The sequence below is a fragment of the Xyrauchen texanus genome, chromosome 9 (assembly GCF_025860055.1).
Source record: "Xyrauchen texanus isolate HMW12.3.18 chromosome 9, RBS_HiC_50CHRs, whole genome shotgun sequence".
NCBI classification, from domain to species: Eukaryota; Metazoa; Chordata; class Actinopteri; order Cypriniformes; family Catostomidae; genus Xyrauchen; species Xyrauchen texanus.
In genome coordinates, this window is record NC_068284.1 from 32,971,750 (window position 1) to 32,995,398 (window position 23,649).

At 36.1% G+C, this 23,649-nt stretch overlaps 2 protein-coding genes across 2 annotated transcripts in view; one reads left to right on the forward strand and one right to left on the reverse strand.

Moving 5' to 3' along the window:
• si:ch211-14a17.10 (nuclear factor 7, ovary) overlaps window positions 1-23,649 on the forward strand; it is a 278,448-nt gene that overhangs the window by 203,131 nt on the left and 51,668 nt on the right. The window lies entirely within an intron of this gene.
• Window positions 1-23,649, reverse strand: part of LOC127648833 (tenascin-N-like) — a 42,507-nt gene that overhangs the window by 17,431 nt on the left and 1,427 nt on the right. Inside the window, exons 2-6 of the mRNA XM_052133606.1 lie at window positions 16,300-16,689; window positions 12,983-13,357; window positions 8,116-8,379; window positions 6,570-6,752; window positions 6,375-6,464 (exon numbers count right to left, since the gene is read on the reverse strand). Of these exons, the coding sequence (XP_051989566.1) occupies window positions 6,375-6,464; window positions 6,570-6,752; window positions 8,116-8,379; window positions 12,983-13,357; window positions 16,300-16,684 (1,297 nt within the window). The 5' untranslated portion in view covers window positions 16,685-16,689. The remainder of the gene's footprint in view (window positions 1-6,374; window positions 6,465-6,569; window positions 6,753-8,115; window positions 8,380-12,982; window positions 13,358-16,299; window positions 16,690-23,649) is intronic.

Below are 23,649 nucleotides of genomic sequence, written 5' to 3' on the forward strand. Positions count from 1 at the left end.
AATCATCATTTAGGCTACCATTCTGTGATTCCTGCAAGGTTAGCTCAATGTCACCATACTATCAGCATCATGACAACTGATTCATGATGCCTTCTAAGATTGCTAGAATTCACAGCTCTTATTTTATGCTCTATGATTTCCAAGGTAGGATTATTGTTTTTGACTCATCTGGGTTTGAAACATGGACCGGAATACAAATCAACATCCCAAACTAGTCGGAAGACAACACAAACTCTAATTGCAATTCTGAAACATTTAAACGTTCATTATGCTCTGATTGCTCTAGTCAACCACAAGCCATCATTTCATTCACTTTGCAAGTGATATTTGTATGTGATACAACACGTGCCTTATTGTTTAAACAGATGTTGTCAAAAGATGTGCTTTATCAAACAGAACAGGGCCAGACCGATGAACTGCCAAAGGTATCTTTCTGTTCCTGACCCTAGACATGGAAGTATGGTCAGACTGGAAAATAACAGATATTGAATTTCCCTGGACATGCAGTATCTGATATTTACAGGATTATTCTCGTTGCTTTGTAAACTCCAAACACAGCTTGTGGCTTATCCTTTGTGCAAAACAGTTTATCCATCATGAAAATGAAGGCAGAACCTGGGGCCTTTGGACAAGGTCTACATTACTTCATGAGACATACATTGTAGTCACTGTGAATATGCTTTGTATGCAGGAAAACTGCACAGCAAAGGGTGCAATTATGATACCGATTGAGAGTGCATAAGCCTAAATAGAAGACCAAGACAGAGATGGGGGGCAGGCTAAACATGGCAGAGGAAATAACCATATTGCAGGCTACTGTGCAATGATGCCACTGATTAAAAATTGCCACGTAAGAAATTAAATAATAATCCATAAATGACTCATTTATCCATGAATAAAACATATACTAATGATATAGTTACACAGTACTGTACTATATATGGGAGTTAGTACCCTGTTTTGGAATTCAAAGTAAGAAGCCTCTTCTGAGGTTAAAAAAAATAGCACCTGCTCGAAGAAAAAAGAACACTTTAACATTGTTGTTTATATATTAATCGTTCGAATGGTTCTTAATGTTCCACTTCCAGGACATATCTGTTTGTCCTATTATAGGTATCTGTAGTGGTCAGAGCGACTTATTTTTGTATAATTTTAAAGGAAAAAGAATGTAAAAATACTTCAGTAAAATACTGTTAATTGGTTAACCAATAGTTACTACCAAGTGCAGTAAAAAAATATTATTTTAAGAAGACAATACATGTCAATTTGTGGTGAAATACTGTAAATATATATATAAGTTGTTGGTTTTTTAAAGGTAAAAAGTATGGTTTACCTTATTGCTAACTGTGAAAATTTGTATTGTGTTTAACAAAACAATACATGTATGTTTTTGGTAAACTACTTTTAAAATTATGCGCTCCATCCTCTGACTCATTTCATTGCAACAAATGACCCATCGACTTCCCTTGTAGTGCCAGAACTATTCTCTGATTGGAGGAGAAACAAAAAAGATATTAAAGGGAAAGGTCACCCAAAAATGAATGTTCTCTTATCATTTACTCACCCTCATGCCATCCCAGACTCTTTCTTCTACTGAACACAAAGATTTTTAAAAGAACATTTCAGCTCTGCAGTTCCATATAATGCAAGCGAATAGTGACCAGACCTCCACAAATCCCATAAAAGCAGAATAAATGTAATCCATATGATTCTAGTGGTTAAATCTATGTCTTCATAGTTTCAACATGTTTCAACATTTGGACGCTTTGTAGGGAAATCTAATTCAGTTTAAAAACATAAAGAATTTCAGAGTGTATGTTTGCACTAAGTTGCAAAGCACCACATGACATGAAGAACAATACAAGCTTTGGTTGAGCTGTAATGCACAGGCAGAGGAAGTATTGAAAAACCATTTCCCATTCCTACAGTTTACTAAGAGTGGGAGTAACTGGTGCAGTAATTCATAAATTGCTGAGTAGAGGGAAACTGCTGTCTACTGGAGGCGCCTCTAATGATTGCTGTAGTTGTCGGTGGCAGACTGAATGGATGTAGTTCTGCCTTAAATTTAAAGTCAGGTGTTAAATTCTTGCTTACAATTCTTATGTGTGTGTGTGTGTGTGTGTGTGTGTGTGTGTGTGTGTGTGTGTGTGTGTGTGTGTGTGTGTGTGTGTGTGTGTGTGTGTGTGTGTGTGTGAGCGTGTATTTATCACTTTGTGGGGACCAAATGTCCCCATAAGGATAGTAAAACCCGAAATTTTTGACCTTGTGGGGACATTTTGTTGGTCCCCATGAGGAAAACAGCTTACAAATCATACTAAATTATGTTTTTTGAAAATGTAAAAATGCAGAAAGTTTTCTGTGAGGGTTAGGTTCAGGGGTAGGGTTAGGTTTAGGGGATAGAATATAAAGTTATAAAGTGTGTGTTTTGCAATATATTCTCCTCCCTGCCCAGTAGGTGGCGATATACATAAAGAATGTGAATGGCCAAAAAGAATAATATGAAAGTGAAAATGAAAATGGAGACTGATAGTAAAAAAAGGACTTTCTGTTTATCACCCGCACCTGCCTCGCCTCTGAAAACAGATTTAATCACTGGAGTCTTATGGCTTACTTTTATGCTGCCTTTATGTCCTTTTGGAGCTTACAAATTTTGGTACCATTTTGTCACTACTGTTAGTTTACAGTATTGTGATGTCAATATATATAATATTTTTTTTTTTTTGTGGCATTCATAAAGTTCTTTATTCAGAACTTAAAAAATGTTGGTGCTGCAGTGCACCTTGTGTGTCAAAACGTTAAAATTATACAAACAAAACCTGTTAAATCCAGTTTACTAAAAATAAATAGTTTTGTCAATGGAATATTTCGTTGTCTTCACAAAACTTTGTAAGTTCGTTTTTGGTCATTTAGCACATCTGGAATGGCATGAGTGTGAGTAAATTGTGAGCGAATTTTCATTTTGGAGTGAACTATTTGTAAAATCATTTGGGACCATACTGAGGCAATTCACCTCAGAGATTAAGTGTCTCGAGCAACTGTATTGCCCTGTTTATACTTGGTATTAAAAGGAATAGTATACCCACATTCAAAATGATGTCATAATTTACTCTCCTTTATGTTGTTCGAAACCTATATGACTTTCTTTCTTCTGTGGAACACAAAAGGAGATGTTGGGCTGAATGTTAGCCTCAGTCATCATTTATTTTCATTGTATGGAGAAAAAAAAGATGCAATGAAAGTGAATGCTGACTGAGGCTAACATTCAGTCTAACATCTCGTTTTGTGTTCCACAGAAGAAAGAAAGTCATATGGGTTTGGAACAATATGAGGGTGAGTAAATTAAGACAAACATTTTCATTGTTTGGTGAACTATCACATTAAGATCTGTCTTGGGTGATCCAATCACAAGTGGTCAAACGAGATATTAAATGCATTTTAAGGAGACATTCTCTGATTTCATGGACGCAAAATCAGATGATCAAGATGTCAAGAAGTCAAGATGATCGTAACTACAAAGAAAATCTTTTCTGTGAAGGGATTAGCTCTTTGGGGCAAATTTGCTGTCAAGTGTTAGCAACCTGACACAGATCAAATGAAGAAGCACTAAACTCCAGGCTTAAACTCATTTAAGGTTGCCTGGAGGCTCTAACACAAGGACCATCAAAGTGAAGTGATAAGGGATCTCTGGCTAAACCAACACCTTTTTTAAATATTTTCTATAATCATTTGCAGTGACTGCCATGCTCATCTTGTCAAAGTGGGCAGTTCTTAATGTGGAACAGACCTTTCACGTTTCAATCAATGGCCTGTCTATGCGAGAATACCATTCTACCTGTCATAAAGAGCATGTGTGCTTACGCAGAAGTAACATGTGATGGACTTCTGAGATTTGGAGCCCACAAAATGTGTTTCTTTGTTGTTGTTTTTTATGCACATTCAAGGTCCTGTTCCATTTCCAGGTTAAAGCCATATGGGGCAGCATAATATTTGTCTTTGTTTATATTAATAAAACGTACTGTTTACTTAAACAAATCACATACATTTGATGTGTTTTTTTTTTACAAAGCTTAAAAAAATAATAACATTCTCAGAGTGTACAACCATACATTCACAGAGAAAACCACTGTTACACACAATTCTTGTGTGATGAAATGGTCTAATTATGGACTAGTTATGGGATTTGCAACATCCTGGCAACTCTAATCTTTGAAGTATCTATTTATTTTAAAGCACTTTTGGGAAGAGTAGAATTCCCTTAAGTAAACACCCTGTTAAAGTTAAATATATTTATGCTTCCAGCAATAATTCAAAGCATTTTCCTGCTTCATATTTGATATATTAAAGCTGCTGTGTTGTTTTCATTGCAACCATACTTTTGCCTCTTTAACCATATTTCAGAAAAGATTATCTTACTGGACCAAAAGCACTGGCACATAAATATTAAACAGGGAATATTACAGCCCTTCAACAGCCATAATATTAGTCTTAGCATCTAAGTAAAGGCTATCAAATGTGTGGCTGCATGACAGATGCAGTTTAATAATTTAAGGGACATCGTTAATTGACATTTTATTGTGGGGAAATTACATGGACTGTTCACCAGAGTATTCTGTAACATTTCCAAAAGGCACACACATATACAATCATACTTTAAAAGATTTATTTTCATTTGACACCTTTATGAGGCATTTACAGCTATATTAACCCGCAATAATACAACTCATCATAATAGTACAACTCAATTATTTGACAGATTTTGTTGTATAAATATCTTCTCTTTATTAGACATGGTTGGCAGACTATCAGATCTAGAAAGGCAGTCCTAAAAGCATAGCTTTGGGCCTTTTATAAATATGCCACTCTGACCACTACAGATACCTATAATAGGACAAACAGCTATGGCCCTAGGGGTCCTCATGAATATTTGTTGGTTTTGGACATGTGTATTTTTTCAGGACAAGAAATGTTATAACTGCCACTTTTGGTGACAAGGAAAATATCCGTCCTACGCACAGGGTTGTAAACATTTAAACTGCCATTTGACACTGAACCCTTTCAGAGGAAAATATTGTCTCAGAATAAAGCACTAAAACGGTTTCAACCACTAGAAGATTTTTGTGGTAAAGATTTCTATCTTTACCATTCAGATTTCTTTTATCTATTTTTCTCTTTTATTTGAAGCCTTCTATTTATGCTTAATTCAATGCTGTCAGACTGTTTAACCGGGTTAAGAGGTGTTATATGTTACAATGGTGCACAAAGGCAGGGATTCCCAAACTTTTTGTTAGCTCCATGCCTTTAAGCTAAATTATTTACTTTTAGGACAGTAGTACCTTAAAGGGATAGTTCATACCTTTTGTTTAATTCTTCTGTTGAACTCAAATGAAGATTTTTAGAAGAATAGTTCAGCTCGGTCCTCACAATACAAGTGAATGGATACCAACATTTTGAAGTTCTAAATGGACATAAAAGCAGCATAAAAGTAATCCACATGACTCCAGTGGACAAATCCATATCTTCAGAGGGAAGAAAACAATAAATATTTAAGACCTTTTTTACTTTCAGTCTCCACTTTCACATTTACATTCTTCTTGTGTTTTTGGCGATTCATATTCTTTCTGCATATCGCCACCTTCTTGGCAGGGAGGAGAATTTATAGTAAAAAAGGACCTACATGTTGATTTTTTTCTCACCCACACTTATCATATTGCTTCTGAAAATATATATTTAACCACTGGAGTCTTATGTATTACTTTTAAGATGCCTTTATGTGCATTTTGGAGCTTCAACATTTTCGTACCCATGCACTTGCATTGTACGGACATACAGAGCAGAGATATTCTTCTACAAAGTCATACACATTTGGGATGGCATGAGGGTGAGTAAATTATGAGAGCATTTTCATTTTTCTGTGAACTATCCCTTTAAGTAATGTTAACATTTCAAAATGTCAATATCTTAGCATGTTCTCTTGAGAAATATTTATATAGTTATTATTTGTATTTTATGAAATTTTATTCAACCTTTTTAATTTATTTTATTTTTATAATTATTTATTGTGTTTTTTTTTATTTATTTTTTATTATTATTATATATTTTTTTTCTCATTTGAATTGATTCAACATTGGCATTTCGATCTCACAAATCCACTGCAGTTCCCTCACGAACCCCTAGAAGTCGTGAAACTCCCAATTGGAAAACCTTTTCCAAGGTATCAAACTCCAGATTTCTTTATTTGTTCTAAAACGTTCTGAATAGTATAATATTGCATACAAATGTCTCCATGATTTTTCAATAACTGTATGTGTGTTCTTGTTTGTTTTTACATGAAAATGTGTATTTTGCACTATATGAATATACTAGTCATTACTAACCTGTGATGCCTTTGGCATATGATGCTTTGCCTTCTATTTCACCCTTGATTGCTTGCACAGATATCTGATATTCTGTTCCTGGGTTCAGGCCTGAAAAATCACACATTCATGTTGCTCTCAATACACAGCCATTTTGTTCAAGGTGCAATGAAGTTACAACAGACAGTGTGAATGGATGAATAACAGTGAACTGACCAACAATGGTGTGCATGGTTCTGGCCTCCTGGTTCATTGCCACATTTTCCCATCCCTCCTTGCCATCAGCGCTAGCATGCATCAATTTGAAGTAGTCCACTGCAATTGTGGGGTTTTGCCAGTCTACCTGGATAGAGTTCTCAGTCTGGCTCACCACCTGGATTCCATCAATACCAGAAACCTCTGAAGAAAAAAGCAGATTGGTGAAAATAACCATTATTTATTTTATTTTTTAATCACACTTAAATCACAGTTAATGATTAAGCATGATTAAGCTTAAACAGTTAATGATTAAGTGTATAATTTCTGCGCCCATAGTATCACCAAACAGAAATGCAAACATAATGACTGTTTTCGAAAAAGTTTCCAGAACACTCCCCCCTCCTCTGCCGTTGTTTGGACAAAGTGGTAGTGACAGATTGGTTGAGCCAATGTTGCTATGTCAGACTGGTTGGATTTCTCAAACAGCAATATTTTGATAGCGTCACAGAGTCACAGTTTTTACATGAAAATAAACCTATGGCTTACTTGAAGGCTGTTTGTGCACATTAAATTTGGATTGGAGAAATGATTTTAACATTGTACAAATTACATCACCTACAGTACAAGCACAGTAAACAGTTTAATAGTGCACTAATTGATTTTATGTTTATTTTTCACTGTTACAATGGACACCAAAACATCAGAGTGGATGTTAATTGGCTACCAATGGCATTGTAAACCGGGATTCTATAGTGACATTTTCTTCCTCATCAATCTGTCACATATTAAATAGAAATTAGTTACAGGCCAATATCCTAACATTTAAGACTGCAAAAGATTTGTAAGGCCTTCTCATATGTGAGAGGGAAATGCTTTTAGACATCCAAGCTCTTTGTTGAGCAGTGACTGACAGTGTCCCATGCTGGTAATTCATCTCGGTCATCACATCCAGATGATCAACACTTTCTTTTGGGAGTCTAATATGTTGTAGGGAATGTATGACAGACCACATCAAAATGCTTTAGTGCTCATCTTTTTGTTCCACAACTGTGAACAATAGATTCCATAAAATATGTATGGTTTTCATTTAACTCTACCAGCGTAGTTACATTTTGCATAATGGTTAATTCAGAATTCAAATAGTGGTTTGCTGCAACAATACTGCCATGTTTTTGTTTACTGTGTGTTACATGCAAGACATAATCTACAGTATTTTTGACTGGAATTAAGAGATCAAATAAAACACCTATTATTAAAGGGATGATTCATCCAAAAAAAAAATCAGTCATCATTTACTCACACTCATGTTATTCTAAAACCATTTGACTTTCTTTATTGAAAGGTTGAATTGTATTCAGTCATCATTCAGTTTCATTGCAGCTTTTTTTCCATATGATGAAAGTGAATAATGACTATCATTAAGCCTAACATCTTCTGTTGTATTTCACAAAGAAAAAAAAGTTATGTGGGTTTTGAACAAAATGAGGATGAGTAAATAATGACAAAATTTTCCTTTTTGGGTGCGCTATCCCTTTGAGAATATTGCAAGTGGAATTCCTCTTACCGGTCATGGCCACTATCTGGTCAGATTCACTGTTAATCCCTCTGATGACAGCATACACTTGCACTATATATGTGACTCCGGGCCTGAGGCCAGTAATTAGGTAGGAGTTTTCTGTGTTGGCCACCTGAACCTCCTTAATGGCTCCCTCATCTCCCTTTGGATAGTAGGACAGGACATAGTACTCAGCTCCTCTAACAGACTCCCACTCCACCAGCAGAGAGACATCTGTGGCCTTGATCAGATGGAGACCTTTTGGACCTAGAACTGAAGGAAGAAGCAATGTTTGTCACTACTGGGTTTAAGGGCATACATTCGTTTTCTATCATCCATCCTTTAACAAGATAAATTTACTTAAGAAGCAAAATTGCTTGAGATATTAAGACTTGTTTGTTGAGAATGTATCTTGAATTAACATGAGCGAAGCAGATTTCGCCCAGGGTGCCAAACAAGCTAGAACCTATTATTATCAAGTGAGGTCTATGCCTAAAAGAAGAAAAAACATATATATTTTTCAATGGGGTACAAAAGCTAAACTTGAAAATATCTTCTCTGAAAACAAACCCTAATATAAATTATGCAGTTGTATCCTTCTTCTCAGGTACTGTGGATTAGGAATGTCACGATTACCCGAGTTCACAATTAACCACAATTAAAATGGTCACGGTTATTAAACCGTAAGTATTTGGAAGCTATGGTTTAAACATGGAAAAAAACAACCATGTTGTATATATTTTTTTAAATGTACTGAAAAGAAAGTTTTTTACATCTTTTAATGTGGGTCTAACTACTTGCGCCACGCATGTGCCCTGCCCTCTGCCTGGCTGGTCTGTGAGGCTGTTACTATGGTGTGGAGCGGAGGGGGGCGGGGCCGGGTCGGAATATCGCGCTCCCGGTCCCCAATCGGCCTGATGAGGCGCGCGAGGGATAAAGGCGGCCGGTGACGATTGTTCGAGAGAGAGAGAATTACGGGCATGTCCGTCATGTGTGGTTGTTTATGTGTTTTTGTTTTGAGTTTAATTAAATATGATTTATGTTGACAAGCCGGTTCTCGCCTCCTCATTGCCCATCCTTTAACTGTGTTACATATGGCAACAGAGTTCACAAGGTGATTGTCTAGATAAGGTGGGGCACGTCAGAACGTGACATTTCAGCACACGTGAAACTATCAAAATGAAAACATGGCAGAACAACGTGATCTCCCGGAGTTGTATCCACCGAAGAAGCGAATTAAATCAGCTATCTGGGAGCATTTTAGCTATCTTAAAAAATGACACAGGAGTTGTTGAAGACGGGTATCCAGTAAAAACATGCAAATGAAAAGTGTCAGCAAAAGCGGTGAAAACATCTAATATGTTCCAGCACCTGAGGGATCACCATCCAGATTTTCATGCTCAGAGCAAGGTAATAATTTTACAAACACATCAATTATTATATGTAGTGTACTACTTACCTTTTGGTAAAGTCAAACACTGAATTAAAACTGTAAATCTGAAGAGTTGTATATTTTACGTTTAAAAGAGGGGTTCAGCTTTATATTGAGAATGTGATACTTCCAAATTGTTTTTCCTACTTGAGGAAGATTTCAGTGAGTGTAAAAGTGCTGTGATTATCCGGCTGATTGTTAGATTACTGAATAAAGAAAGACGGTCCTCCTAGCCTGACACAGTTTTATTTTAAATAGTTTAAGTTATAGTTGTTTTTGGTTTTTGCTTATTTATTTTTCATTTATATTTAATTGTATTTGTATTTATTGAAAGGGTACACATACTTTTTTGTTGAAAAGGTACAGTACGTTTTGGTGTCAGAGGGCAGATAGAGAAAATTGCACCTCCTTAAATACAAGTACTTTACCTACTTGTTTTCAACTTAGAACTAGGAATATATATGTTAACTGCATGTCCTAAAGAATGCTGCAATAAAACTTAAGTTGTTATGTTTGTGGAGGGTTTTATTGTTGGATAATAGGTACATTTGCAGATAATCGTAAAAATCGGGAAATCTTGATTTTATTTATCAGACAATAATCGTACTATCAAAAATTCACATCGTGACATCCCTACTGTGGATTTATTTGGTTTCAAGTTCCAATATTTTTTATGGGAAAATAAGACAAAAATACTGATTAAGACATGCTGATGTATGATTTTTGTGGATAATCTTACTTTAATTTTTACATTTTATCTTACATAATCTTGGCAAATACCTGGTGATCTTGAGGTTTACTCAAGATCTGAGTTGGTTATTGAAGGATATTATACATTTAAACTGTGATTACTTAGTAGTGGTGAAACTCAATCAATATTGGGATTTTAAAAAACTGCACATCATTGGGAGAAAAGTGGGGAGGATCCCAATAATAAGCCAGGAGCCCCAAAGTCAGGCAGGCGGTCAGCAGCCCAGGGAGCTAATTTTCCACTAACACATTACCGGCGTACAGAGGAAAACACAAAGGAGAGGTTGAATTTTAGGGAATACTGCAAGACATAAAAAAAATTAGGGGAATCCATGAGTGCAATACAGGGGCACATTACCCAGAAAAGAATGAACAGCAGGTTTGGACTTTGTTCCACATGGTGAGGGGCAGGAAGTCAAATGCTTACCTTTCCATCCAGTGGCAGTTAATATGCCCGTTCCTGCCGTTCTCTCCAGTCACTGCCAGTAACAATTTCACCCACATATAATACCACAGAAAGACCAATTAATCACCATCAGCCAACTGGAAAGATAGCGTAAGTGCCGGAAATGCGTTTTCTCAATGAAGGATTGTAATGGATAACCAAACTAATTAACTACAATTACTACAGAATTGTGTTTGGACTCTTGCATAAATCAATGCTGGTGGTTCTTCGAGCAAGAGAAACATCAGTCTGGTGCTTAAAGCATTTTTAAATGACTATTAATGGACTTTCAGTTAGGAGGGCCTACACATTGCTATGCATGATGAGGAAACATATCACACTAATATATTATGTAACTTCAAAATAAAATTACTGAAAATGAGCAGCACTGTGAGCATAGGTAGGTAAACTTAATCCTCCACATCTGCCCTGTTTTGATCTGGCATTAAGAAGTCCACAAAAACCCACCAGACTCTTGTGGTTAGAACAAGTTTCCATGCTAATATTTTGATGATCAACCACATTTACAATGAATGTTGAATCGTTTCATGTTTTTTTCTTGTCTGATTCTCAAATAGGCCTAATCTGTGTGGGTCTGTAATAATTTTCCACATAAATCAGTCAAATCTAGTTTTCAACACAAAGTAAGGATTTTTTTATTTAGTTTTATTTTTAAGTATGTTTATACGTTAATTTTGTCCATGGTGTTTTGAAAGAGGTTTTTTGTTTGTACTTTTGTACTAAAAGTGTTCCACATTTCAGTTAGATTGACTTGATTATGTTTTGCCAGATGTGTGATATATTAATGTCAAAATCTATCCATATGAAATTGTTTTTGGAAACAGATTTGGTTATAAAATATACCCTTATTTTTTTTTTTACATTTTTTTTATTGCTCTGGTGTTCATGGCATAACTTTTAAAGTGGCCTTCTAGAATCCTCATTAGATTTTACAATCAAGCTGGAGAAGTCAGAATTCCCCATATGCAAGAATGAATGTGGTTTAATGGCAGCTCCTTATAGCATTAGATATGGAAAATTCTTCAACCATGTAATCAACAGCTTAAACCCTTAAGGAACATTCTGAAGCCAATTAGTGTCAAAATCATGAGACTGTAACAGCTAAATTGATCTGTTTGACTAGTTTGCTGTGCTTGTCCACTATTATCATTCTTGGGCCAAATTACACTGTCGCCTAACTCCCCTATAGGAACCCATTTCAGAAGTGATATGATATGTCGCACCCCGAGGCTCTGGCCAGAGCTAATATTTTTTTGAAACTCAGCTCATCTGTCCATGCATTCCAACTCCGAGGCACTCCATGTCTATCTGATGGTCTGCGCCGTGGTGGGGGTGGATGGGGGGTGGGGGGGCTAGGTGTGTAACATAAACGCCTTGATGAAAAGCAATTCCCTTGTGGTAATGAGCATTCATCTTTTAACGCTTTCCTCCAGCAGGAGACATAAAAACAAGAGGGTTAAGGTAAATGTACTACCTTAAAATTATTTCTTATACTGTAGAAGTGTCCATACAATGTCTATCCTTGAACTAGAACTGTTACTTTTTACTTTCTTCAAAAGGCTCAAAATATAGCATTTATAGAGTCAATGTAGGTGTATAGTAACAATGTAGAATTTTTTTTTACTAGACTTAAGTAGATTTTTTTAATGCATTACACTTTTCAGTTGACTTTGACAGTACTTATAATTCTCTGCGTTTTGAAAACAAATGATTATTATAACTCCAAAACACTTGTCATGACCCTTTAGTTGCATTTCCGACTGCAAACTGCTATAAATAATACAGCTTCATTGGTGGCTGTAGGATGATGTCCAACTGTCAATATTTTCAATGATTCATTCAAACCAATTCACAAAGCAGTCTAAACAATTTGTTTTGCAATACATGGATCTGAATCGTTAAAATCCGCTGTGCCATTATTTATGCCATTCGCTTGTACTTCTAATACTCAAGTACATTTAATATACATCTGAAAAACGTTTACTCATGTAAAACTGACTATAAATATGTATTATGGGTTACTTTACCTTGAACTTGAGCCAGTTTCTATACAAGTATCTTTACTTTTACTTAAGTATGATGATTTGTATATTCTGAGCCCTGATGTGCATTTTAGTAGTTAAATAGTAAGTAAACAGGCCAAAAACATGATAATGCATTCAGACAGAGATTCATATTGCAGTCCAATTTTTTAGTGAACAAAAATTTAAACTTGAAGAGAATCTTACCTATGGAGCAATCCTGTCCAAAGAATCCCTCATCGCAGACGCACTGTCCATCCACACAGCGTCCATTTCCTACACAGTTATTCTGACAAGTTGCGACACTGCATTCTTCTCCAGAAAATCCACTAAAGCACACACATTTGCCATCCACACAATGGCCTTTATCATTGCAGTCGCTGGGGCATGTGAGCTGGCTGCAGTCATGGCCGGTGTACCCTTCATAACAGACGCAGCGTCCATCAACACAGCGGCCGTTATCATTGCATTCATCAGGGCAGGATGAGATGGAGCAGTCAGGACCCTCCCAGCCTGGGTTACATTTACAGCTACAAGAGTCCTGCTGGTAGGTGCCATGCCCACTGCAGCTAGTGTCCACACCTAAGAAAAGAGAATAATTGTTGCTTTATTTAAATGGGTATGGAGAAAATTGTATTTACTGTAACATGAAGAAATTAGGTTCTACTTTATATGAATGTATAAGGGAAGGTGTATATCAAAGGTCCTGGAACTGGTCACCATTTCCTTTAAGTTTTTCAAATTTTTTAATCAGCCTTCACTAGTCCAATTTAAATGGTCCTGCAGTGTGACTAATTACTTTTTTTTTTTTTTTAAGTACAAATATTTAATGTACAGTAGTCTCTCAGTTAAAATAATAATCCCTGCTCTGATGACATCACATACACAGTTAGTCTACATTACAGATGTATGTACTCAGACAACCCATTTACACTTGGTATTAACATTTTGGGAGATCTGGTCACAAGTGGAACATTTTCTCAAACCACAATTGTGCAAAGTCAAAAATACATGTGACCACTTTGCATTTGTAGAGCAAACAGTAAAGTGTCCTGATGCGTCCCAAACAGCATCAATGGACCACCTACACACCCATCAATCATATGTTGCTGAAAAACAAGGGGTTCCTCATTTCCGACTATGTGCGGCATTAAAAAGTGCTTACATATATATTTGTATGAAATTACAGTTATTTGGCTTATCAAAGTAATTTTTTATCAAAACTAGACAGGCCAGCAGCCATCACTCCAACACCATATCCTTGAGTAATTATGCTAAATTGCTAATTTGGTACTAGAAAATCACTTGCCATTATTTCAAACAATGCTGAAAGCTATTTGGTTCATTAAATGAAGCTTAACATTGTCATTATGTTTGTTTTTGAGTTGCCACAATATGCAATAGACTGTCATATCTTAAGGTCAATTTTAGGTTGAAATGACAAAAAAAGAAACAGCTTTCTCTGGAAACTCATAAATCAGTCATTGTTTTGAGGAATGAAGGCTATACAATGCTTTAAATTGCCACAAAAACTGTAGATTTCATACAAAGGTGTACACTACAGTCTTCAAAGAGTCTCTAGTTTGAGAAAGAGCCACCTGTCCTCAGCTGACAGCTTCATTGAATTCTACCTGCTCAACACCAGTTTCATGTACAGCAGTAAAGAGAAGACTCAGGGATGCAAGCCTTGTGGGAAGAATTGCAAAGGAAAAGCCACTTTTGAAACAGAAAAACAAAACGAAAAGTTTAGAGTGGGCAAAGAAACACAGACATTGGACAACAGATAATTGGGAAAGAGTGTTATGATCTTAACCTCATTGAGTTTTTGTGGGATCAGCTAGACTGTGAGGTGCTTGCGTATTGCCCGACAAGCCACATCTATGGCAAGTGCTACAGGAAGCGTGGGGTGAAATGTCACCTGAGTATCTGAACAAAATGACAGCTAGAATGCCAAGGATCTGCAAAGCTGTCATTGCTGCACATGGAGGATTTTTTGATGAGAACTTTTTGAAGTAATTTAAGAAGTTCTGACATTTTATTTCAAATTGAAATGTTAATTTTTAACATTATTAATGTCCTGGCTATACATTGTGATCAGCTGAATGCCACTACGGTAAATAAAAGTACACATTTCTTTGCATAACAGCAAAATCTGTACATTATTCCAAACTTTTGGCCACAAGTGTGTGTGTATATATATATACATTTGCACTAGACATTACATAACTTTTCAGCCTAGTTTCATGAACATTACATGACTTTGGCAAAATTTTTGCAAAACAAAATGATGTGCTTTCTTACACGTTTAGCTGCAGTTTCCTAATTACATGTCCAATGGGGGGGCCAAAAGCCAATTAAATGGATTCGTAATCAAACAAGGTTTTTAAGGTGAATATAAGTCTGAGGTTTTAATAAGTACATAGTACCTCCCTAACCTAAAACTTAACCTAAACCTAACCAATATTTTTTTTAAAAGCAAATGAGAGTTGAACAAAACAGACAACCTTACCCTAAACCACCACCTAAACTTAACCAATAGTGTTCTAAATTCAATGAAACATGAAAAGCACCACATAATTTTGTGTTGCTTCTATGACACTTTTATCTCATGTGTCAGCTTGATTGCTTGACTTGGCATGAATGGCAGTATTCAGGTGGGCTACAGCAGAAGTTAAATACATTGAAAAAAGTGTGCAAATGTGGGTGGGTCTGTAATACAAGTGTTAAAATGTTATGTTTTTCAAATGATGCGTTAACATAAAAGTATTCGATATCATAACACAACAGTGTGTGAGTAATAGAGCAAAAAGGTTGTGCTTGTAAAGTCATAATCAGCCATTGTAGTTGTGATTTGTGTGAAAGTGAATAAGACCCACAGTTGTTGAAGTGCCTCTAGTGTTAATTTCACCAAGAAACTGTAGCAAAATGTAGAATTCAGCATATAAAACTCAGTCTGCAAAAATGTAGTTATAGTAACGTTCATTATATGAGACTAGGTCACTGACGTGCAAGGGGGCTGCAGAGGCGCAAGCTGCAGCTTTTTTTTTTTTTTTTTACAACTTTTCAGCTTTATAAACATGCAGTACCACATTGACTTAGTGAGTTTTGTATGTAGTCACAAAATTAGAGGCCCTCCCCTTCCAAAAATGTATTCACAGGAGATGGCTTTGAGACACAAGGTGTAAACAGCGACCTGTCTCATCTGAATACATGTGATTGGATCACCCGAGGTGGATGTTTATACCAGGTGTAAATAGGGCCTTTGAGAAAGACTGTAGTCAAAATGCAAATCACATATTTTTATCAATGGCACAATAAAGGTAAAATCCATATCAATAAACAACCCCCCAGTATATAGTTAATTCCTATCACAATATAAAGTCTCTGAGTTTGAGTATTAATTCTGTTCTTTGGTATATCACTTGCCCTAATAAAAAAAACGAAAGGAACGCATGCATAATATCCAGTATCAGGGGTGTTCATGGACTATACTGGCTTTCTAGGTTTTTAGTTTCTTTAAATACCTGACCCTCCTTTGCAGCAGCCCTGAGCACATTGACTCTTTAGGTAGGTGACCTCTTCCTCCAGGCCATTGACACGGTACATTAGGGCTTTGAAGTCCTCTGAGTCTGCACACCCACAACCAGCTGACTTTACATGAATGTTGTGCTTGAAGACAATATCATTCTCTCCATCCACTGTGACAATCTGTCCTTCTGAGGCTTGATCCTGGGAAAGCAGGCCACTCTGGGAATCCTGCTTACAACCAGAATCAATTCTGTAGACATGGCTGAATGTGACTTCTTTATCTCCAGCAGCCACCTCCTCAGAGAGCACAAGATGGGACACTATAAAGAGCATCCCCAAAAGAAAGAGGCCACTTTTCAGCCAGTTGAATCTAATGATCATGTTTTCTGAAAGAAAGCAGACAAACATTGAGAACGTTATATTGATGGTGTGGTCGACTTTACCAGCATACTCAAAATATCAAATTTTTCTTAGGGTTTGTGGTCTCACCTTCCAGTAAAGAGCTTGATTTGCATGCTACACACATGATGAAAATCAATGTGCAAGACATTACATTATGCTTAATGGGCAAAATTTGTTTTACAAGGACAGTGTTATAGATGTCTAAATCTACAGTAGGAACTGGGCAGACTGTATGCTTGCCAAGCACATTCTATCCAAACCATTAATTGCACATATACAACCACAATGGTCTTTTGGGAGCATGGAAACCATCTAACTAAATGATGTAATCCTCATTGGCAGTGATGCCATTCAAACCTTTTAAAACATCTATATATAAATATAGGATGTTAGAAAATAATTATGCTTACAAATAATGGCATAGTATTTGTTTGCTTTAAAACAAATAACTTTCATTTGTTGAGCATCATTGGAAAGCAGGATCCCAGCATACCTAATTTAACATACTTCATATCTGGTCTTGTGTGGTCTGTTAAATTTGTCTTGGAAAAAAATTGGGATTTATATAAAATAACCATCAAATAGTTCATACTAAAGTTAATTCAAAATAGTAAATAGTAATCAACATTTTAAATACAATATTTTTTATGTACACTTGGAGTTATTCAAGGATCCAGTATATAAGGATCAATAATAACTACCTGTTATGCAATAATCTTTACATGATATGTTGAACCATATTTAGGCAGTATGTGAACATGTAAAATAAACAAATAAAAATATTGAAATGAGTCAACAGTTGTAAAATATACATAATATATAACTTCATAAAAAAATATACATGCAGAACATAAGCATGAGACATACATACTGTATCTAGCCATTATGCAATAGAAATGAGAGGGCCCCTGTGAGCCAAAAGGACCAAAATTGACATTGCATAACCTGTAAAAACAATATGTTACTTTAGCTCTCTGCATTCTGCTTATTTCTTCATAAGTCACAAACTACTATAATAAACCATTAATAACACTGTAATAAACAGACGCTGACAACCAGATCAAACAAGAGCTTCAATTTCCACACGTGATTGTATCACAGTATCAAGTGTCATTGAATTTTAATGCGCTTCATCACTCAATCATCGGATACTTTGTTTTGAACATTAAGGAAATATGTGCATGGAGTATGGAGCTTAAATATAAACACGGAACAACATGCATCAAAGAGTCAGAAGCAGATGTGGAATGACAGAAATGCTAAAATGAAAAGACAGAGCGCTCCCTCAGGACCAAGGTGGATATGTGAACAGAAGCACCAAAAAATCTGGAGCCCATGTCATAAGGATCAGCCAACCAAGCAGAAAACATTGCTAGCGGCTGTTATTTTTAAAAGATATGGATGTGGATAAGGAGAACCATTCCATTGTATTAGACTATTGATCTAAGATTAAATCTGAAAAGTCAAGGCAATGTAATTTTATTATGATTTTTGAATTCCATCAATAATTGTCATAATTGCTATTTGAATTTGTTCATTCATCAAATCTAAAAAGGCTCACTAAGCCAATACATTCTTGTCAAGGCAACTATAGATTTGTAGTTTAGCAAATTACCTAATAACAACACAAGATATGTAAATCATTTAATTCCTAGCCTGGCCAAGCTGGCCTTGGCTTGTTGAAGTTGAAGTTGGTCTTCACCCAAAGCCCCTCTAAATCTAGCATATGGACCAGCTTGACCTGCATAAGAGACTTTATATCTTCATAACACACGTTAGACTAACTATATTCCCCTAAATGTTGTCCCAACATCTTGCCTGAATAAACAATTTCATATTAAACAATGTTGCTGATTTCATACAGATTTGCAGGCTCCAGTCATGCATTGTAGCATGAATAAATGATGTGGTTACTGTTGTAGGCTTACTGTTTTACTGTAGACTTTATTTATGCTGATGCTATTGTTTTTGTTATTACTGATGACACACAACAAGTAACAAGCATTTTACTTTCACTTGTTGATTGTCATTGTTTTAAATTTGTATGTTTAGTATTGAGGTCTATATGCGAGTATATACTACAACAATTGCACATAATATCTGCATGTGCAAAACCTTGCACACAAGGTTTCTTCCTCAGAATCAAAGATTGCAGTTTTTATTTCATATTAATAGTCATTTAAAACAATATGTAGTATTAAGAACTTTTCCATAAGTAACAATGATTCCAAATATATTTCCCTTTGCATTATCTCTTTTAGTTGATACATCACCAGAGGTAAAAATCTAGTTAAAAAACGAAACCACCGTGCTCTCCCTGAAACCTGCTGCATAGTCTCTCCCATGACCTCACTGGCTCCTTGATGATTTCTGGATTGGATGGTGTAGTGTTGAGACATGATTAGGTCCATGACCATCCTGCTGTAGCCCACATCACAGGCCCAGACACCACACACATGCAAGAGCTGCAAGGCCCTTTTAGGGTCTCCTTTATTGCTTTCTGTCAGTGATTTTATTTCATTTTTGCCGGTTTCTCTTCTCTCTTTTATTTATCTTGGAGAGGATAAGAGAAAGACCTGCCAACTCTTTTCTGTCCTGCCTCTACTGAAGGGATTTTTGAGTCTGCAGGCACATACACAAACACACACAGAAAAGGTTCTATACCTATACACATCACAACAGCAGCAGCAGCAGCAGTTCCTCAATGCTCAAAAGACTTATTGCCCACACAACCCATGTAACCCATGTAGTCAGTCATTAATCTCACAGTTCATACAAAATCTTTGTTTAAACACTGGCCCTTAACACTTACTTCACACAAATAACTAATATTGGCTTTATATTCATGCTGTTAGAGGAGAACTGGCCCCCACAGTGAGCCTGATTTCTCTCAAGGTTATTTTTCTCCATTAACCATTATTTTATGGAGTTTTGTGTTCCTTGCCACAGTCGCCTTCAGCTTGCTCATTGGGGTTACAAATACAATTATTATTTAATTATTTAATTTTAATACACAATTTACACTCATATTTAATTAAACTACACAATGATGTCTCTAAGACTTTATAGATATTATAGTTTTCTGTACAGCTGCTTTGAAATGATGTGTGTTGTGAAAAGTGCTATACAAATAAAAATGACTTGACTTAACTAGCCAATGCATGCAAACAAAATTATAAATCACAGTCCATGAATTACTCGGGAAATATGTAGTACTCTCAACATGTGTTTTTATCTCATGATTTTCATACAACAGTGAATCTTAACTGGTTTTGCTTTAGGATTTTACATTGGATATCATGTGGCAACATAGTAAACATTTACACTTTTTTTCATACAGAAGTAAACAAAGAATTTGCTTAAAATCACACATTGACCTTCATTAATGGAATATTGCAGGTTCACTACAATTTTGGCTCAGTTAAAAGCATTTGTGGCATAATGTTGGTTAATCCAAAAATATATTTAGACTTTTTTTTTGCTTTTTTTGTTGTTGAAAAAAGCAAATATCTGGGTTACAGTGAGGCACTTACAAATACTGACCAATCCCTAAACATTGACATACTCACTGTTTCAAATGTATAGCTAAGAATTAAACATTATGCATGGTAACATGATTTTAGTGTGATCAAATCTATTACTAATCTTTTCTGTGTAGATTTATATCCAATTTTACACATTTGTTGACATGATGATGTAACACAGTAAACCCCCAAAATGACCATAAAAACAGCTACAAATTTTCATAAGTTTAACTGAAGAATTTATCTTAAGTGCTTCACTGTAACATTGATTTCAAAATAAAAACAAATTTTGGTAATCAACATTATGCCAAACATGCTGTTGATTGAGCTTAACCTGAATATTCCTTTAACATTACCATGAACTGCATAGGCTCAACAATATGCAAAATTATTAACATGACATGGAAAATTTAAATTTTTTAATGAATAACAGCAGAGGTGCAATTTGAACACATGACTTTGTAGTACACATACTATATTGCAAAATAAAATTGGCATATGTACATCTGTTGTCAAAAGAGGAGAGGCTCCCTCAGCTGAGTCTGATTCCTCTCAAAGTTTCTCCACTAATCAAACATCTCTTGGAGTTTTTGCCTTGCCACAGTTGCTTTGGGCTTGTTTACTAGTGGCATTTATAGGGGTAATTTTTCCTTTGTTTTCCCCGAAGTTCACTTATAATGTTAGTTAAAACAAAACAATAAATATATTATAATATAGTATTAAATTACCTTTTTCCAATGGCTCTCTGTCTGAAACACTTAGTTTTCTGTGCTGTCCCCTTTAAGACTTCAACTGTTTTATGATTGGCTAACATCTTTGAAATGTAAACACCCCCCGCCAACACTCTTTGAACCGTGTTTTCCAAGAATAAAACAATGAAAACATGCAAGCAATTTACAAAAGTGTAGGCAATCATTAATCATTAAGCTAAATGTCCTAATTTATGTGAAGCATACAATCAAACTACTCAAGTTGTTCTGACTAAATAACAATCGGCAACTAAACAAAGTTAGCATACTGTTGCTCCTGAATATTTATATTACTAAGCATACAAGATATGGTGATGCAATAATGCTATAACGCTAAGAACGGTGAAAATAGTCCAGACAACATAAGCTGCAAATGTGAAGGGTTAATATATCTGTATACAGCTGTAATGGACAGTCGACAGGAGTGTTCGCCTCTGTAGTGTGGCAGCTTCTACTGTGTCATGGGATATACGGGATGTTCACCAGTCGACTGAGGGAGGGGATTGCCCATGACTGTTTCACTGCACTCGTGAATGCGCATACTGGTGCTTAACGGAAGCGATCATTTATTCATTAAAAAGTACTTAAATATTTTAATTTTTCACACCAAAAATGATCGTATCGCTTTATAAGACATTCATTTAACTATGGGAGTTGTATGATGACGTCAATGCTGATTGTCTGTGCTTTTTGGAGCATCAAAAATCGTGTCCATTATAAGGATCTACTGAGCTGAGATATTTTTCTGTTTTTCTTCAAATGTGTTCTGCTGAAGAAAGAAATTCATATACATCTGGGATGGCATTAGGGTGAGTAAATGATGAGATAATTTTCATTTTTGGGAGAACTATCCCTTTAAATATGTGATAATGGGTGTCCCAATGTGTTCATACCACAATACAGGACATTCTGGCAAATACAATACTGATCAGACGGCAGCCATTAGCTTGTAGCTCACATTGTCTTTCATTGCACTCTGCAAACTTAAAGTAAATTTCTAGCACAATGGCTTCTTATATGTCAAGATATCAAGGACAATTTTATTCCTCATGACATGACCCCTTTAAGACATTAAGGCAAGATTGTCTGTAAAGCTGCTTAGAAACAATTGGCTCTATTTTCGTAAGCACGCAAAGAGCAGTGCTACGCACAAAGTGTGCTACGTCTTATCCAATTTTCTGATCTAATTCTAAGCAAAATTTTCGTGCCAGCGCAAGTAGGTGTGGGTTGGAGTGTTTGCAGTAACTGTGGATGTATGTGGGCAAACTGTGGGTGTATTGTATGGTAATGAAGTTGCGCAAAGCGCAATTTGCTATTTTCCTGAGAAATAGGTAATTGCGCTAAGACGTTTCAATACCACGTCTGTTTTTAGCGCAAAGTCCAAATTCAGTTCCTGCATTGCAGATTGGAAATTCCACCATTGTTCTTCCCTGCTGTCCTTATTAAAATAGACCTGAAATTTTCAGGTCATGACCCTCCATTTGAGAACCACTGGCCTTACTCATGTCCAAAGAATCACCTTGAGTTTTACACAATGGAAATCCCAGCATTTGTAATTCGTGATCTTTAAAAACTTCTACTCCATTCCTTGTGAACGTGTCAATAAACAGTGTCCAGAGAAATGCCTGCAATAAGAAGATGTTGAAAGGATGTTTAACAGAGCCTTGTTCATAACAGAAAAGATCCAGACAGCAAACTGGCCATTGGCGGTATTCTGTTGGATCTCAATACCAAGTCAAAATATAACCTTTTAGTGCTGTGACTGTGACTCATTCATGGCTTTTACGAACTACAAGGGCACAGACCTACAAGCAGTAAGACATACAAACAGACTGTGGACAACATAAATCACGTTCTGAGGGGAGACTAAATTGAGTTAGTTAGAGGGCGGGAGAAACAGAAAGCCAGACTGTACCATGCCCTCTCCTCTTCTGAAACACATTTAGCAGAAGACAAAGTTCCTCTGTTCCTCTGCATTTGAAGCAATGCCTCAGTTGCACCATTAGGAAGGAGATTCAGGATTTACTGATGCATAGTGAGGGAGGTGGTGAGGTGAGGAGTGGAGACTGTAAGCCACAAACATGAAACCCAAGTGATTTTCCCCTTCACTCTTCAACTGACGAGAGCTGAAAGCAATTAAGCTTTTGTCTAGGTACTGACTCATTTCATTCTCCTTAGTAAATACCTTTAGGGACCGAAACCACAGCAGCCTTGATAAGGGTACAGAAGCCCAAGACCGACTCTGTTAAATGTGTGTAGTGCACAGACAGCATATAATGAACCTCCCCTTCACAGCAGGCTACATGCAACATCTGCTATTCATCTGATCTTGGCTTCCAATAATACCTAAAGCCAACACAGTAGCGTTTCCTCTTAATTTGTCAAAAGAGGTGGATGGATCTTAGACCTTGTCTAATAGTGGGGTCCAAACTGATTAATTGCTAAAGATATGCCTGAGAAACCAGTAAATGTGACAAGAGACAGCGGGACTGAGCAAGAAAATAAATGCATACTGTATTTATAGAGAAAAAGAAAAGGAGATACCGTTAAAAAAAAAAAAAAAAATGTTGAGTCACAGATGATGGCCACATTTAATGTTTTTCTTGAGTTGAGCTATATGGCTCTTTGGAGATTAAAACGTTCTTGATATTATAGCATAACGAATCCTAGG